Source organism: Podarcis cretensis, assembly GCF_951804945.1.
Source record: "Podarcis cretensis genome assembly, chromosome: 6".
NCBI classification, from domain to species: domain Eukaryota; kingdom Metazoa; phylum Chordata; class Lepidosauria; order Squamata; family Lacertidae; genus Podarcis; species Podarcis cretensis.
The window spans coordinates 56,515,667-56,533,448 of record NC_137175.1 but is presented as its reverse complement, the minus strand read 5'-3'; the positions used below and the strand labels follow the sequence as shown (position 1 = coordinate 56,533,448).

The 17,782-nt window shown below is 40.5% G+C and overlaps 1 protein-coding gene across 4 annotated transcripts in view; it reads left to right on the top strand.

The window, feature by feature from the left end:
• Window positions 1–17,782, top strand: part of BEND5 (BEN domain containing 5) — a 734,690-nt gene that overhangs the window by 408,378 nt on the left and 308,530 nt on the right. The window contains exons 2-3 of one of the 4 annotated variants that reach the window (XM_079980404.1): window positions 4,515–4,648; window positions 14,785–15,160. The exons of 1 other annotated variant lie outside the window; for it this stretch is intronic. In XM_079980404.1, coding sequence (XP_079836530.1) covers window positions 4,515–4,648; window positions 14,785–15,160 — 510 coding nt within the window. Of the gene's footprint in view, window positions 1–4,511; window positions 4,649–14,784; window positions 15,161–17,782 lie in introns of those variants that run through there. 2 more of the 4 variants (XM_079980406.1, XM_079980405.1) reach the window with 2 other exon arrangements.

Sequence of the window (17,782 nt, the reverse complement as noted above, 5' to 3'; positions counted from 1 at the left end):
ACTATGAAAGTTGCTACTACAAGATGTAGTGATGATCAACTTGGATGGATTTAGACATATTCATGCAGGATAAGACTATCATTGGCTACTAGACACCACAGCTGTTATAACTCTTTCGAATCAGAAACAGGATGCCTCTGAATACAACTTGCTGGGTAACATGAATGGGAGAGAAATTTTGTGCTAATGTCCTGCTTGTGGACTTTCATAGGCCCCTGGGAACAAAATACTGACTTGTTGGGTCTTTGGAATGATCCAGCAGGCCAGGTCTTGCATTATTATAATTGGAGTTGTAGTCCAACAACATCTGGAGGACCACAGCTTCCCAACCCTAGTTCCAAGCCTACTAGGTTTGGATTCGCTGATGTGATCCAGCTGATATGTTGAAGTTGTCCTGTGTAAAAATTGGCATACAGTAAAGTCTTGAGATTGCTTCATCATCTATCTGTTACAATGCACTTCGTGCTTGTCATTCTATTGCCCTATCTGCTTTTGACAGCTTTATGATAATATGCAAGCTTGATTATCAGCTGTCTATTTTGCTTTGCCATGTATTGGGCTGTGCATGAATCCACACATATCTAATTGAACATGGAGAACCTGCTTCCTTCTGTTTTCTTCTTTTAGTATTAGTAATATTTTCTTTGGGTTTCAGAAGGATTTCAGGAGCTATCAGATACCAAAGACGGCTACAAGCACTAACAGATTCTTGAAACATCCCTGTGTGGAGTGTTCATGGGAAGCTGACAAAGAAAAATAGGGCATTGTTGAGCAGTTATAGTAACAGCCAGCTTAAAAATTCTCTAAAGTTCAGCAGACCATGATGTTCTGCAGCTTCATTTTCTCTAATATCAGGTTCTCATAATTTGTTTGTTTGTTAGGCTTAGGTGTTGACGGGAATGGGTTGGCTAACGATAATATAGATTGAGCCATTGCTTTCTTCTGATGTTACTTGACAACATTTTGCTTTCAACATTATCCAAAGCAACCAAAATAAATAAAACAAATCAGTTTTAACACTGGCAGGATCTTTATATGGTCCCAGAATACTTGTGCTTCCTTGGTTTGTGCTCCATGCTGCAAAAATCTCCCAATAGTTGCTTGCCTGTCAGAACTGCTTCCAGGTGCCCAGACAAAGAAATCTTTAAATTTGAGGGATTTCTTTACCTTCCTTTCCGGCTGTTGAAAACATGACTGACACTTTTACATATAGATAGACAGGTTCGTGAAAATTTTGTGAGCCAGTAACTCTTTTTACACCAATCCAAGGCGTAAAAAAGCTGACTTGCACTTCTGCTCATCACTATTTGCTTTCAGGATCAATAGAAAATCAATGAGAATTATGCTATTAATATTTATTTAAAGTCTTTTTTATAAATCTATTTTGAATTACCCTTTTTTTTCTTACATCCGTAAGCCAGGACTGGGCATGTCAACAGGGATTATCTCCACCTCCCCACCGTTAAACCACAGATATTCCTCTTCCCTCATCACAAACTGCTCTTGATTTTTCTTTCTTTTAAAGGCAGTTTTCCTTGCAAAACCCAAGGTTACCTGGTGTTTGAGAAACACATCCAAGGCTTATGTGGGTTTGCTGAAGAAGTCACACACTTATTTCAAACCTAACCTATTTTGTGTCATAGAATGTAGCTATGCTGTGTTGCAAGAATGTATTTGTTGATACAACAAAGACTGGAGATTGGGCATTAGCTTCCAACACTCTCTTTAAAATTCAGAAGCCGAAAGGTTGTCCAGTTTTTTGCCAGTTAAGCAGTATTTTTCCAAGACATGCCATGCCTAATATAGTCTAATGCAGCCTTCCCCCAACCTGGTGCCCTCCAGATGTTTTGGTTTACAGCCCCCCTCTCAGCTGCAACTAATCAGGCATGATGGGAGTTGTAGTTCAAAACATCTGGAGCACACCAGTTGGGGAAGACTGGTTTAGTGGACATAAAATTTCAAAGCATAAAAGATGTTATATTACTGATAAAGTGAGGTTAGAATGTTTGTGCTGTAAGAGATGCTGGTTTTTCCACAACATATTGTAAACACATGATTGAATACATCTTTAGGAGTTGCTGCTTAGGAAAAGAACATGCACGGACACACTGTGTTCTAAGAAAAAAATTCCATGAAGCTCTCTGAAACACTTCCATGTGGATGCTGCTAGTACCGTATGTACTTAGTTTCATTTTCCTGAAGCAGCAGCTTTCAGTGGGCTCACAAATGGTTAGTGTTGACAGTGCAGAAAAGGAAAACAAAGGTAAATCAGGGTTTAATGAGGAGCATAGCATTCATTAGGGATGAGTTACACAGATGAATGCAATTCCTTTTTGTCAAAGACAGAAATGGATCTCTCAACTAGTGAAATTGTATCCTGAGGCAGAGTAAAGAAAATACATACAAAAGATGCAAAAAAAGGGAACCAAGACAAGCTAAAATGAACTGCAGATAGTCATAAGAAATACCAAGCCAGATGCAAGAAGTAGTGATGAAATAAAATTCTAAACAGCAATCCTCAGAGTCCTCTTCTCAGTGCATTTTATAAGTCTGCCATTTTTAACAACACATCAGTCTGACTGCTAGGTCTGGATAATCGCATTTTCATTTCCACAGAGAAAAAATGTAAAGGAGTCATCAGATTGATGTTGTCATAAGGAGCAGGAGATTAAAAATGAGAGAGTGGGGGTGGGAAAGTTAGGTTTACATAGAAGAAAGGAAATTACAGATAAATATTGATCAGAATTTTAAGTTTGTCTCACTCATATATTATGAAATAATCATAGGTAAATATATTAAAATTTGCAGGGGTACACCAAAGCAAACTTCCTTTCTTTACAAGATTTATTAGACACCTTTCAAAAGATCAAAGATGAATACAATAAAAACATTGTCAAGTAAAGTCAGCCCATTAAAAAAAAAAAATTAGAATTGATCCAAAAATCAAGAGCAGCAGAGCAATAGATAATATAATCCCTTGATAAAAGCTGAAAGAGCATGAGAACAAAAAAGCATTAACAAATGAAAATATATTAACCATCTTGCAGAAAGCAGAGGGAGATTATGCATCTCAGTAAGCAGAAACATCAACCCTGTTTGATTTCTTGGATGTCTTGATAATAGCTGCCTTGGTCCCAAATTATGTGTTGCTTGCCAGGAGCTGAGTGACAAATGAAAAGTATAGGAAGGAAACTTTCAGGGGTGATATGGGTTCTGAACAGTCTGCCTGCAAATTGCACCTGAAGGCTCCAGAGTTCTGCAAATAAACATGCACACTCCTGTCTTGGTTCTCAAGCCACTGGACTCCAGTGGTGGCCTCTGCTTCAAAAAGCAGTAAACATAGTTAGGATTGGAGGGTCCCATTCAGGCCTCTGCCTGTCCCTGTGATGCAGAAAGTCCTGCTTGTTGTTGCCACTTAATCTTTTCCTTGCCAGAACAAAGGAAATGGCATATTTATATATAATGAAAATATTGACAGTTTTATTTTGAATTGGGCTCAGTAAAACAAGGTCTAACTCCTTTCCACAGCAAGCCCACTTGCCTGGATATTTACCAGTGGTGACATTGGTTCAGTTTGTACGGCACATTAAACCATAGTGTAATTAATACACACTGTGCAGACATTCCCACAGCACCTTTCCCTTGCACTTCCTGCTGCCACACGGCAGATGAAACAACCCATAGTCTGTGTTGTCATGTCATCTGAACCTAGGCTCATGGTTTTTCCTCCAAACAAACCATGAGCTGTAAGCCAATTACAAACCTTGGTTACTGTTCATGGTTTGTTTGGAGGAAACACATCACAATCCAGACTCTGGCTTGCTTTGTCCACAGTGCAGCAGGGGAGAGGAAGAGTGCTGTGGGAGCTTTTGAGCACTATGCACTAGTACATTAATGTAGAGAGCAATCTGGGCAAGTGACAGTGGCAGTGGCAGCTTTTTTTTTAGCAATGCCATAGTGGTAATGTTGGGAGAGTGGTCTCTGTTTTTCTCCACCTGACTCTTGTAAGTTGAGCTGCTACCTGCTGCAGGTGTCTACAGTGCTGAAAAAACTTCATTTCTCAGTATGCCAGCTGCTTGGGAATTTACTATAACTGTTCTGAGAGATGGGGGAGAGGTATTCTTAATGCATATATGCTGGAGGTACGCCAGCATATCTTCTTTAAACATTGCCTCTTCTTTTTTTCTTTTTTTTTGTAAAAGACTTGTCCTTTAGTAATAGGATGTTTAAAATTTTCATACATTGAAATGAAATAACACAAATAGAAATGTGGTGATTGTATTTTTCTGTCTTGGAAAATACAGAATTAAAAAAATGTAGAATTGCATGTGGCACTCTTCATTTTGGTGTTAATGTTTAGAGTCTGTGGAGCAATTGAATTCCACTGCACACTGAAGACAGTTGAGCATGGGAAACTTTAAGTGGTCTGGCCTCAGTGATACAGCATTTGAATGATAAGTTTGATGAAAAGTTTGATGAATTTGACCATTTTTATTTTTATGTAAATTTTACAGAAGATAAAACTGATCTTGAAAACAGTGTGATACAGAAGAAAATTAAAATCCCCAAGCTTTCTCTCAATCACCTAGAAGAAATAGGAGAAATTACAGATTATGGGGATGAAGATATGGAACTTAGACACTGTAAGGTATTGGAAGTTTTTTTGTTGCTCTTTTTTAAAACTTTGTGGCTTCAGACCTTAAAGGAAAGCATACAAAGCATTGTATTACTGGCTATGACTGATGGGAGTGTGAATGTGATCAAGACTCCTGAATTGCTTTAAATGTCTCTCTTGTAAATGCATGGGGCTTTTTCATTCTATTTGCTCAAGTTCCTTCTTTAGTCATTGTTGGACACTGTTTCACTTTGGCCCAAAGAGCTGTTTTGCTAGTTTTTTAATTGAAGGTCAGCTACAGGGTTTTGTGAATATGAGTTTTCAGCGTTGTTACTCATTTTGCGTTGTAAATTTAAAAGAAAGTTTTACGACACGTCATGAAAGAAACTTCTCTTTCACATTCATGTCTGTGGCAGAACTCCTTCATTGGTTGCCTTTTTTTCCCTTCGGTTACTTGTGTTAACTGGTTAACACCAGTAAATAACTTCATAGTGGACTGGCATTCTCTAAAGTGTGGCATGTGGATGAAGTATGATACATGTATAATCCATGTGCTTATGGGTTTGAGAGTATCAGCACCTGCCTTTTCTAGATATATAAAAGTTCTAATCTTAACACACAAAAACACCCCACAATGAAATATATACAGTGGTGCCCCGCAAGACGAACGCCTCGCAAGACGGAAAACCCGCTAGACGAAAGGGTTTTCCGTTTTGGAGGCGCTTCGCAAAACGAATTTCCCTATGGGCTTGCTTCGCAAGACGAAAATGTATTGCGAGTTCCTGCGGGTTTTTTTCCCCTTTCCCCCCTCTTTTCCTAAGCCGCTAAGCCGCTTATCAGCTGATCCACTGATAAGCCGCTTAACAGCTGATCGCTAAAAGCCGCTAAACCGCTAATAGCGCTAATCCGCTAAGCTGTCAATGGGCTTGCTTCGCAAGACGAAAAAACCGCTATACGAAGAGCCTCACGGAACGGATTAATTTCGTCTTGTGAGGCACCACTGTACAACATAATTCATTCAGCTATTGAAGGGGAACAGCCAACTCCCTCATCCTATCAGAAAAGGATTTCCGCTCATGCAACGGGCCTCTCCCCTCCCTCAATATGCTGTGGCCAAATCTGCTCTAGAGAGTTGGGGGAATCCCACAGAACAGATTTAGAGTGTGCATGAGGGTGGGAAATATTAAACCCCTCAGGGTTGTTAAAGGAGCATCGAAGAGCTACAAAAGGACCTCTCCAAACTGGGTATTCACCCAGTGTGGCAAAATGGCAAATGCATTTAAATGCAAACTAGTGTAAGGTAATGCATGTAGGGACAAAAAACAAACAAACAAAAAAAAAACATAATTCCACATATATACTCTGAACTAGAGGTGAATGACCAGGAGCGAGAAACCTTGGAGTTGTAGTAGATAGCTAAGTGAAGATGCTGACCCAGTGTGCAACAGCTGTGAGAAAGGCAAATTCCATGCAGGGCATCATTAGGGAAGGAATTGATAATAAAAGTGCTGATACCCAAATTCATGTGATCGATGAGGTTACCGTGACAGCTTTGGGGCTTCATCCTATGTTTTCTGTTACTAGATGGAAATTATAGTAGCCTACTTCACAAGAAGCACATGGTAAACTGAAAGTGTCACATAAAAATATCAGTATGAAACATAAAACAATACACAGTGCACTTGTCTTTTTAAGTGACTGGCTGAGCAGGAAAATGTGCTCAGTGATTTTAGTCTCACCATCTGGAAACTATTTTTTCCTCAGTGGATTTAGGTAACGAAATACACTGACCTTGAGCTAAAAGTTCTCAGGAAAATTCCTTCCTGATTTTTGTCAGGATGCATCTAAAAACATGGACCCTACAAACAGTTCTTGAACTCATCTGGTTTAAAAGTAAATGGAGTGAATAAATGCTCAAAATAAAGAAATCTGTGATGCAATGAAGAAGCATCATACAAAAAGTACACAAGAGACACGCAAAAGTGTTTTAATGTATGTTTGTATTCCAGGTTTTGCTTATGTGATAAAATGGTTTGTGGGACACATAGTTCTGGGTCATATTATTTGCCAAAGCTTTCCCTCTTTAGCCTGCTACCAGGTACTGTGTAGTAATCAGCCTTTTATATACTGTACAAAACATTGCCTGTCTCTCCTTTGCCAATACATACCAGTACTCAAGCCCACTTGTGGAGGTGTACTTCATTTTAATTCTAGGAAAATCAGATAGGGAGCATATGCATGCACATTTTGACTATTTTAGATTCATGATGACTGCCAATGTTTTCATTAGAGTCAGGGAATAGGTGTTTGGCTTAGTGACAGCGTTATAGAGAAACAGCATATACAGAAGAAGAAGAAGAGTTTGGATTTTATATCCCGCCTTTCACTCCCCTTCAGGAGTCTCAAAGCGGCTAACATTCTCCTTTCCCTTCCTCCCCCACAACAAACACTCTGTGAGGTGAGTGGGGCTGAGAGGCTTCAGAGAAGTGTGACTGGCCCAAGGTCACCCAGCAGCTGCATGTGGAGGAGCGGAGACACGAACCCGGTTCCCCAGATTAGGAGACTACCGCTCTTAACCACTACACCACACTGGCTATTACGTACGTATGCCACAGGCATACTGTTTGTGTTTTAATGTTGCAGTGTAAGTTTATTTTATTTGTTTAACAAGAAAAAATGGTAGAAGCATGATAACCACACCATATGATTAATGTATAAGAACTGTAGATCAGTATGATGTGATGCACACATGCAAACAACTATTAATTTACTGCTGGGTTACGTTCTGGGACTAGCTCATAAAGGCAAAACCGTGTGAGATTGCCAGTGTATTTTTCCCCCCTCAATGCCTGTCCCCTTCCCTCACCCTTTTTATTTTTTATTTTTAAAATTTGCCAAGCACGTAAAGCTGAATGCGCAGAAGTTAAATGTGCCCAAGTTGCGAGTTCCCTGTATTTACATTCTGCTTTTACATTGGACTTCATGGAGTAACCAGGTCTCCAATCTTATTGCCACCAATACTGCCACATGCCGGGTCCAGGAAAGCACATTTTGATTCCCTTCAACCAAACTCAAAAGGCAATCTCACCAGATATGTATTTTTCTGAATTAGGGGAACGGCTGCTCCTCATTCATTCTCTCACACACATTTCTTAAATCTATATGTAGGATAATCCAATAGCAATACATGGAAAGTTCCATGCTAGTTAGTTCATTTGCTTGTTGCTGTAGTACACAGTATTCAGTGTGCTATGAAACGCTATACCTTCAGGTATGGCAAGTACCATATTGGCCTGAATATAAGCTGCACCTGAATATAAGCCACACCTTTAAAATTGGGGGGGGGGGGATACCCAAATATAAGCTACTCTATTCCTTGCCGCTCCTGGCTGCATACTTGGGGGGAGGGGGGAGCCACACTACGTTGCCAGCGGCCTTTCTTCTTCCTCACTCTCTCCCTTCCTGGCCTTGGGGAAGGGGACGGGGGACTACACACGGCGCTCCTGCCGCTGTTTGCCCCACGCTCCTGACTGCATACCGTAAGCTGCACTTTAACTTTTCACGGTCGGAATTTGGGGGAAAAGTGAGGCTTATATTCAGGCCAATACGGCATGTTTTCTCATAAATGCTAGCTATAGTCAACATGGGAAGGAACACACCCAGTTACCCAGGCTGTCAAGCTGTTTTGAAAATAGCTTAGTGGCTTCGTTTTGTCAAGATCTTGCTGCAATCTCGTCTCTCAGAGTCCAAATGCCTGCAAGTTCACAGTAAGATGTTTCTTGATTTAGAGTGACTTTCGAACCCGGCCAATATCTGCCTGTCTTTTAAGGCAAAAGGTTATTTTCAATCTGTATTATGCATTCTGCTGTATTATTTTATTACTGCTCCATAATGTGTTTCATGTTCAGTTTTGGTAGTTATTTTGTCATCTTTGTTGTAGCACTTGTTTTTGTTGCTTATTTTATGATTAAGTTGTAAATTAGTTTTGTTAACAGCGTAGGTATGTAGGATATGTTTTATTTCTTATTTTGGACATCTTGATGTGGAAAAAAATTAAGGTCTTATACATAAAAAGTTTAAGAAAAGCAGCTTGCATTTGGTGTGACAGGTATAATGATGACCTTTTCTGCATAAATAGTATTCTTAAAAGTTTGAGGTGCTTGATGCCCATGATGCACTGTCCTTATATCACATTTGTCATGGTTGCATCTTAGTTCTGATTGTCAGTGAAAACTGATGCAGCAATATGGTAGACTATAGCCTGCAAACTTTCATCCTTCCACACAGTAAAGTTTGCTAAAGTGATTCTTTATTTTTGCCATAAAAGAGAAACATTTTCCTCTGAATTGTAGTTTTGTGCTCCATTCCAAATATTTTAATAAGGAGAATGACCAGCTGCTCAGTGGCACTATTTCACATACTGTACTGTGTCCACAATCCCGATAGGTATAGTTATATTTTGCTGAAAGTTGAGACCTTGTCATTAAATCGAGCCATTAAAGGAACATCCTATAGTTCTTAGATATAAACTGTGCCATTGAATATTGTTGCACCATTTCCTATATCAACCGGGCAACATTTCAAGAAAGTCAAGAGATGTTGTGATCCACCAGAGAACTTTAGAGCACTATCAAGAGGATTCAAAACAACCCCCAAATAACAGGATAAGATTGCCTTCAAATACTATACCACCCCCGAATGTGTGGGGGTGGGGGCACTAGGCACAAAGCCCTCCTGTGGGATTTTCGGCACTCCTCGACGCCGTCCCCGATTCGCGCCGCTGGTTGCAATGATCTTTAAAAGAAATAATTTGGACATGATTAATTGCACATACATCAAGGAAAAAGGGGAGTAAATACTGCTGACAGAAGAGATCTCTGATAACAAGACAACAATAAAATACGAGAAGAACGTCAAGATACGGTAATGAGTGAGGGGGGAGGGGGGGAAAAACCTGCCTCTACCTTTTTATGTGATTTAACAAGAATCCCCCTCCCCTAATGAGTCAGAAATTAAGGACTTAAGCTGTGGATTTAAGGCTGTGTGGAGATAAACTTTCGATCCAAAGCAATGTTTCAAGATGAAGCTGGAAAGCTAAGAGTTTTGGAGTGACGCAGTCAGGAAAAAATGCCGTTCGCCATTTTGTGAGGCATTGTGGGAGCTCTTGGGTCTGGGAGGAGAAAGAGAGAAATAGAGTCGTTTACATATCATGAATCAACTCCTCGGTGGGACTTAAGAGCGACAAATGCCAAAATTTACGATGGATAAAGTGATGTTATCTACGAAGGAGATATATGGAAACCATCTGGACTTAGTGAAGGAACGGGAAATCCACACAGGATTATTACACTTGCTATCGGCTTAAGGAGACTAACAGAAGAGATCGTAAAGGAAAAAGAGAAATTATACGAATAAGATATGATGTGGCAACACCAAGATAAGACTGGATAGAATTATGAACTTTGTTTGGACTGATTGGGACTGATTTGGACATTAACGCAGTAATAAGAAGATGATCTGAATTCCCCTTTGGATCTTGAAGTATGGGTTCCCCCAACAAAATTTAAAAATTTGGCTTTGTAATTCGGAATTTATATGATGTGATTTAATTTGATGTGATTGGCCAGTTAATAAAAATTATTTAAAAAAAAAAAAAAGATTGCCTTCAAATACCGTATTTTTCCCTCTATAACACGCAGATTTTTTCTCCTAAAAAGGAAGGGGAAATGTCTGTGCGTGTTATAGAGCGAATGTGTGGTCCCTGGAGCCGAAAAAGCAGGCAAAAATCAAATCGCGGGTCTCCTAGAAGGGGAACTTGAAAAGAGGAAGCAGCTGCTTTCCTCCATTCTGCCTCAGGGTCTTACTGCCCACCCTCCTCTGTTTCCTTGCTGTGTTTGCTCAAACGGAACAAAGAGCAGGGAAAGCCCCTCCCCTCCAGGCAAGCAGAGGGGAAAGTGTCGTCTCTGTGCTCCGGTACTGCTGGGGGAGAGGGAGAGAGAGGGGGGAGGGGGAGAGAGAGAGAGAGAGGGAGGGAGGGAGAGAGAGAGGGGGAGGAGAGAGAGAGAGATGGCTGGCTTGGGTGGGGGAAAACTTTTGCCTTTCTTTCCTCCCTCCCGTTAAATCACTCTCCTGCATTCCTCCCCTCCAGGCAAGAAGAGGGGAAAGTGTCGTCTCTGTGCTCCGGTACTGCTGGGGGAGAGGGAGAGAGAGGGGGGAGGGAGGGAGAGAGAGAGAGAGGGAGGGAGAGAGAGAGGGGGAGATGGCTGGCTTGGGTGGGGGGAAACTTTTGCCTTTCTTTCCTCCCTCCGTTAAATCCCTCTCCTGCATTCTTAGCCAGCTGCTTCTCTGCACACCCCTCTCATGTCCCTTCTTTGTTTTTCCTTCGCTCCCCACTTAAAATGTGGTTACAAAGCATAGATCCACATGGATCCTCAGGATCTTTGCATTGGGTCACCCCAAATTCACCATCAGATCACATAGCATGTCCATGGCTACAGCCTGCCCCCCCCCCCAAATCACACACCCACTGTTGCCTGGGGCTGCAGTGGTGCAAAAACGTGGTTAAAAAGCATGGATCCACATGGATCCTCAGGATCTTTGCATTGGGTCACCCCAAATTCACCATCAGATCACATAGCATGTCCATGGCTACAGCCTGCCCCCCCAAAATCACACACCCACTGTTGCCTGGGGCTGCAATGGTGCAAAAACGTGGTTAAAAAGCATGGATCCACATGGATCCTCAGGATCTTTGCATTGGGTCACCCCAAATTCACCATCAGATCACATAGCATGTCCATGGCTACAGCCTGCCCCCCCAAAATCACACACCCACTGTTGCCTGGGGCTGCAATGGTGCAAAAACGTGGTTAAAAAGCATGGATCCACATGGATCCTCAGGACCTTTGCATTGGGTCACCCCAAATTCACCATCAAATCACATAGCATGTCCATGGCTACAGCCTGCACCAAAAAAATCACGCACCCACTGTTGCCTGGGGCTGCAATGGTGCAAAAACGTGGTTACAAAGCATGGATCCACAGGAATTCTCAGGATTTTTGCATTGGGTCACCCCAAATTCACCATCAGATCACATGTCTGTGGCCACAGCATGAAGCCCAAAAATGATACATCCACTGTTTCATTCAGAATGTTTTCCCCTTTGTTTTCCTCCTCTAAAAATGATGTGCGTGTTATGGTCAGGTGCGTGTTATAGAGCGAAAAATACGGTAATTCTCCCCCTGTGGCCTATTAAAAGTATTGGCAGAGAATTTCTGGATGCAGTGAAGAACAGTGTATTATCACTGTTTTTCTTTTGATTAGATCAGTGGATGTTCTGGCATTTGGGCTTTTTCATTAGAGGGGCTGACTCCTTTAAGCATTCAGCACACTTATTATTCAGCAGATAGTTAATAATTTTGGAAATGCACTTGAGCAAATACCTGGACTTAAATACACTGGACCATCTGAAAGAACTGATAATGCTTTCAGTAGCGGATAAAAATGTTAATTATGGCTCTTCATCTTTCAGAATTAATATGCTGTCAATATCTTTCTATTTGCATGCACTTGGAGTCACACCTGCTATTTTCTTAGACTCATCATCATGGTTTCCTCTTGTTGTGACAAGATCAACTGTGGAACAGTAGAAGAATCATTCCAGTCGATGCATGTTTCAGTTTTGAATTTTGCACGATTCTTCAAATTCTATAGCTAATTGGAATTCAGACCTGGAATTTCTACCCTTTTCAGAAACTGATCTCCTTGTTAAATCCTGGATTTTATACTTCACAATTACATTCTTATTTCTATTTTACAAAAATAATTACTGCAGGCACTGCCAGAGTGGACTACAAGACTTGAAATAAGACAAGTCTCTCTCCCTCCCTGCCTCCCTCCCTCCCTCTCTCCCTAACTCTCCCTCTCTCCCTAACTCTCCCTCCCCCCCCCCCACCATTTTAAACTTGCAAGAGAAGTTACAAAATTCTAAAACAATAGGCAAAACACTATCGTTTGGTATACACTTGTGTAAAAAGATATGTCTTCAGAAAACATTTGAAGTTCAGAGCTGTATGTTCTTTAAAAATAGGTGTGGCATTCAGAAAAAAATGCACTAACGGCTTTTGAACGGGTTTGCTGTTTTTATGTTGCAAGTATACTCAGAGATCCCATATTTCATACAGTGAAAAACTGGACATAAAAGTTGTTGAGCTTCCCCCCCCAAAAAAAAAATCACAAAAATGAAGTTATTGAGCTTTTTTAAAAAGGAAAATTGTATGGGTTGCCCTACGTCCGGATTCTGACTGCAGTGTTCTGGATATGTCCAGGAAATTCCAGACGTAGGGCAACCCTAAGTATGAGTATATTTTGTCATATTTGAGTATTTCTCATTTAAGTTCAGGCTGGTCTTCTGTATGTTTTCTTTCAGAATTTTAGATCTCTGTTGGTGATGACTAGAAAATAAGGAAAAGTAAATTTTGCAGCCCTGACATGCTTCTCACTCAAGAACTGTGCACTGACCATTACTGTTAACATGTATAAAAACGTGCAGTTTATTGTTCATGCACATACTATATCCAAATACAAATATAACATTTGATACATCCATGATTTATGATACTGATAAACTCTTTAGTGCTATTGTGACAGTATATTGACATTGTTTTTATTCTGCATTTATTGCCACATTCTCATTTTGTTATGAATTTAAAATAAACTTCTAATTCAACATGAAAACATGGGCTATTTGATATTTTTGCATTTACTAGCTACATATGTAGTGTTTCTCTATAATGTTGCCCTAAGCCAAAATAATGCAGTTTTATCATGAAAACAGTTATTATTTTAAAGCAAACTCTTTCAGTTACACATCTGCTTTGCTTGATGCTAAAATGGGGCACAAAGTAGCTGTAAGAAAGCTTAAGTACTAATACTGAGAGTCAAAGGAAGGGCAGATAAATTTGCCTTGGAGACATTACCTCAGTTGAGATATGGCTGATTATTGCACGGTACTGGATAGCCTGATGCAATTTCTTTTAAGTATGTATGTATGTATGTATGTTTGTATGTATTTCCCACCTTTTACTCCAAGGAACTCAAGCTGGTATACAGTGGTGCCTCGCAAGACGAAATTAATTCATTCCGCAAGTCTCTTCATCTTGCGGTTTTTTCGTCTTGCGAAGCACCCCTATTAGCGGCTTAGCGGATTAGCGCTATTAGCGGCTTAGCGGCTTAGAAAAAGGGGGGGAGGGAAAGGGAAAAAATCGCAAGAACTCGCAAGACGTTTTCGTCTTGTGAAGCAAGCCCATAGGGAAATTCGTCTTGCGAAGCACCTCAAAAGGTGGAAAACCGTTTCGTCTAGCAAGTTTTTCGACTTGCGAGGCATTCGTCTTGCGGGGCACCACTGTACATGCTTCTTTCTCCCAATTTTCCCCTCACAACAACCCTGTGAGGTAGGGTTGAGAAACAGTGACTGGACCAAGGTCACCCAGTGAACTTCATGGCTGAGTGGGGATTTGAACTGTGCTCTCCCAAGTCCTAGTCTGACACTAACCATTACATAAATGCATACTGCCAGGAAATTTTGCAGAGAACTATTAGCTAACCTTCAGCAAATATGTTTTGTCACCTCAGTGCACTGAGAAAAATATAGTTTTCAGCTGATGGAATGAAAGAACACAATATCTATGCCTATTTTTTTCCCCTGGGAGCACTCAACAGTTAATAGTGTTGTTGAAAAATATCTAGGTGCTAACAACTTTCTTAGTTTGTGTGTTGAAAAAATAAATTTCATACAAAAGGCACAATTGCAAACCTGCAAAGGAGTTCATGTAAACCAGTGTGCTCCCATTCTCTTCAGCATACTAAGGACGCTGAGCATTGTGGAGAATTCCCACTGCCAACTGTCCGCAACTTTTGACTAGCTTTGGTAGGCAGCCCAAATTGGGGTTACCATCAGCCCTGCCTTCTCCAAGTGCTAACTTGAAAAGATTGTGATTATTTATTATTATTATGGTTCAATAAAAAAGAATGACTTCATATTTAGTATAGTTCATTGTAAGCACATCGTTTACTTGAGGACTCTGGTGAATTCCTGTTTTAATTAACTATAGATCTCTGTAGCGTGCTACGTATTATATGTTAACACAATGTTTGTTGTAACACACAGAGACAAGATGGAAGGAAACAAAATGAAGGTACGCACAAAAGCATTGAAGCAGTTGTTGCGCGCCTTGAGAAACAAAATGGAATGAGTCTCAGTAGCAATTCCAGTCCTGAAGCAACATTTATGGAAACTTCAGAAAGGATGAACAATATGGACGATGCTGTAGTTCCTCGAGTTCTTTATGAAGAATTGCTGCGAAGCTATCAGCAGCAGCAGGAAGAAATGAGACACATTCAACAAGAACTTGAGCGAACAAGAAGGCAGCTTGTTCAGCAAGCAAAAAAGCTAAAGGAGTATGGGACATTAGTGTCAGAAATGAAGGAGCTCAGAGACTTGAACAGACGGCTACAGGATGTACTGCTTCTCAGACTAGGCAGTGGTAAGTACTTGGATATATGTGGGACAAGTTCTTAAATAATTTAATTTTAAATTAGAATGGCTGAAATAATCACAATATAATCTGCTTTATTGCATATGCCAATCTTCCATTTCATACATTGAAAATTCTGTATTCATGTTCCTTTTTTCATTCTTTTTATTAATAGAAATTTTCATCCTGGTAATATTGGCATGCTTTTCCAGGGCTGCACACAGCCATGCTGTGCTGCAGCTGTGGAAACATACTCTTTTTGAAAACCACTTTGAGGTTTTATTATAATCAGGCAGTATATAAATGTTTTGAAATAAATACATCTAGGCATCTCTTCCCCCCCAAACCAGAAAAAAGCAATGCAGAAATATAAGAATCTTTCATAGCACACTGGTCCTTGTAACATGTCTGCGACATCATTTATTGCAGCTTAAGTATTGTGGCCAAAGTTCTTGGTAGAATGAGAAGAGGAATCCAATAAATATCTTGAATAAATATAAGAGTTCCATCTTACAGCATGATCCTTTGCATGTATACTTGGAATCTCACTATTTATCAGGACTTGCTTTCAGATAAGTGTTCATAGGATTGGAGAACCATAAGCCAAACTTTCAAAGTGCTCTTCTTGAGCAAACAACATTTGCTCCAATTTATTTTTCAGTTCCATATCTGTAAATTCCATTGATTTTTAAAATTCAATTTAGATTTTCTCAAAATGTATACCATCTAAAACTTTGTTTGGTTTACACAAAACCAAAGACACTTTTACCACATTTGGACAATCAGGTACTGGCTTGACAAACAAGGCTTGTGGCACCATCATGAGTGTGTTTCCAATGTTTCAAAGTCTCCAGATAGGGGTACAGTCATACCTTGGTTCTCAAATGTAATCCATTCCTGAAGTCCGTTTGACTTCCGAAAACCTTGGAAAACCAAGGCGTGGCTTCCAATTGGCTGCAGGAGCTTCCCGCTCTCAGTCGGAAGCTGCATCGGATGTTTGGCTGTTCGCAAACTGGAACACGCACTTCCGGGTTTGGAGTGTTTGGCAGCCAAAACGGACGAGTAGCAAGGCGTTTTAGAACCAAGGTGCGACTGTATAAGGAAAGGTGCTCCTTTAGGTAACCTCATCTCAAGATGTCCAGGGCTTTATAGGCCAATAGCAAGACCTAAAACCTGGCTCAATAGCAAAATGGCAGCCAGTGAAACTCAGCCCAGGTGTTATGCACAGTTGATAGGTGCCCTCTTCCACAGCCTTGCTGTGGCATTATGCACTAGCAACAGATGCCAGTTCAACCTTAAGGGAAGCTCCACAAAGAGTTCATTGCGGTAATCTAATTTGGAGACTTTCTGGGCTTTGACCACTTTACCTAGGCTATTCCAATAAAGGGATGGTCATATCTGTTGTAGCAGCCAAACTAGCAGAAGGTGCTCCTTATCCACTGGTTCTCCAGTGACAAAGATGGATTCAGGAGCACCGGCAAACTACTTACTTGCTACTTCAGAGAGTGAAAGCCCATTTAGAACAGTCAGTTGATCTGTTCCTGGGCCTGGGAAGTGCTCCTAAACAGAACCCTAATCCTAACCAGAATTCAAGCTCAGTTTATTGACCCTCATCCAGCCCACCATGGTACCTAAGCACTTACCCAATTCCTGCATAGTCACTTGATTCAGAAAAAGAGTTGTGTTGTGTTATGTTTTGTCTCTCACGTGATGTGACAGAAAATACATAATAAAAGCAAAAACAACCCAATAACACCCCCCCCGTCATATTTTAAAAGTGCATCAGATGTCCTGGTTAAAGGGGTGTGTTTTCATCTGGTGCCTTAAAGGGGTATAATGAAAGTGCCAGCTGAACCTCCCCGGGGAGAGAATTCCGCAAATGGGGAGCCACTGCAGAAAAGGCCCATTCTCGTGTTGCCACCCTCCGGACCTGCCATGGAGGTGACACAAAGAAGAGCGTCAAAGGGTGATCTCAGGGTCTGGGTAGGTTCATATGGAGAGAAGCAGTCCAATAAACTGTTTAATCTATAGGCTTTCTGCTAGACCACTGCTAAGCCACTGCCACAACATCTGTGCATACATATGCCATGCTCATCTTTCAGTCATGTTACTCTACAAATACCTCTTATTGTCAGTGTTCAGTCCTCCTCTGTGCAACTTTTTTTGGTTACTTTTCTGTTTTGGAAGTTGTGACAAATCTCTTTCTTAGCATCTGACATCTTTTCCACTGGGAAGTATTATGAAAAGGTTCTGTTCAGTTCCCTCTTCTAAGCATGATGTCGTAATTTTCTACTTGATATTCCCCTGCTTATTCTTCTTTGAAATTTCATTTAGCTCATTGAAATATAGGGATGGCTGGGTGGCTTCTCTTACATTCTCCAGTACTCTGTGAATGGGTATTTGAAGAAAATATGAAAGTGTTAGATTATTTTTTTCCTCCAGTGTCTTGGAGTGTGCTGTCACTGAAGATGTGATAGCCCTATATTTTGACAAATCGGATTTCTTAATTATAGTAGCAAGTTACATTTAAAACAAGGAAGATAAATGTTGTGTTTCTTGGTAAGAGATAAGATGCAGTAATAAACAATATTTAGACTTGAAGTTTAATATTTAAAGAAAGTTATTACAGTT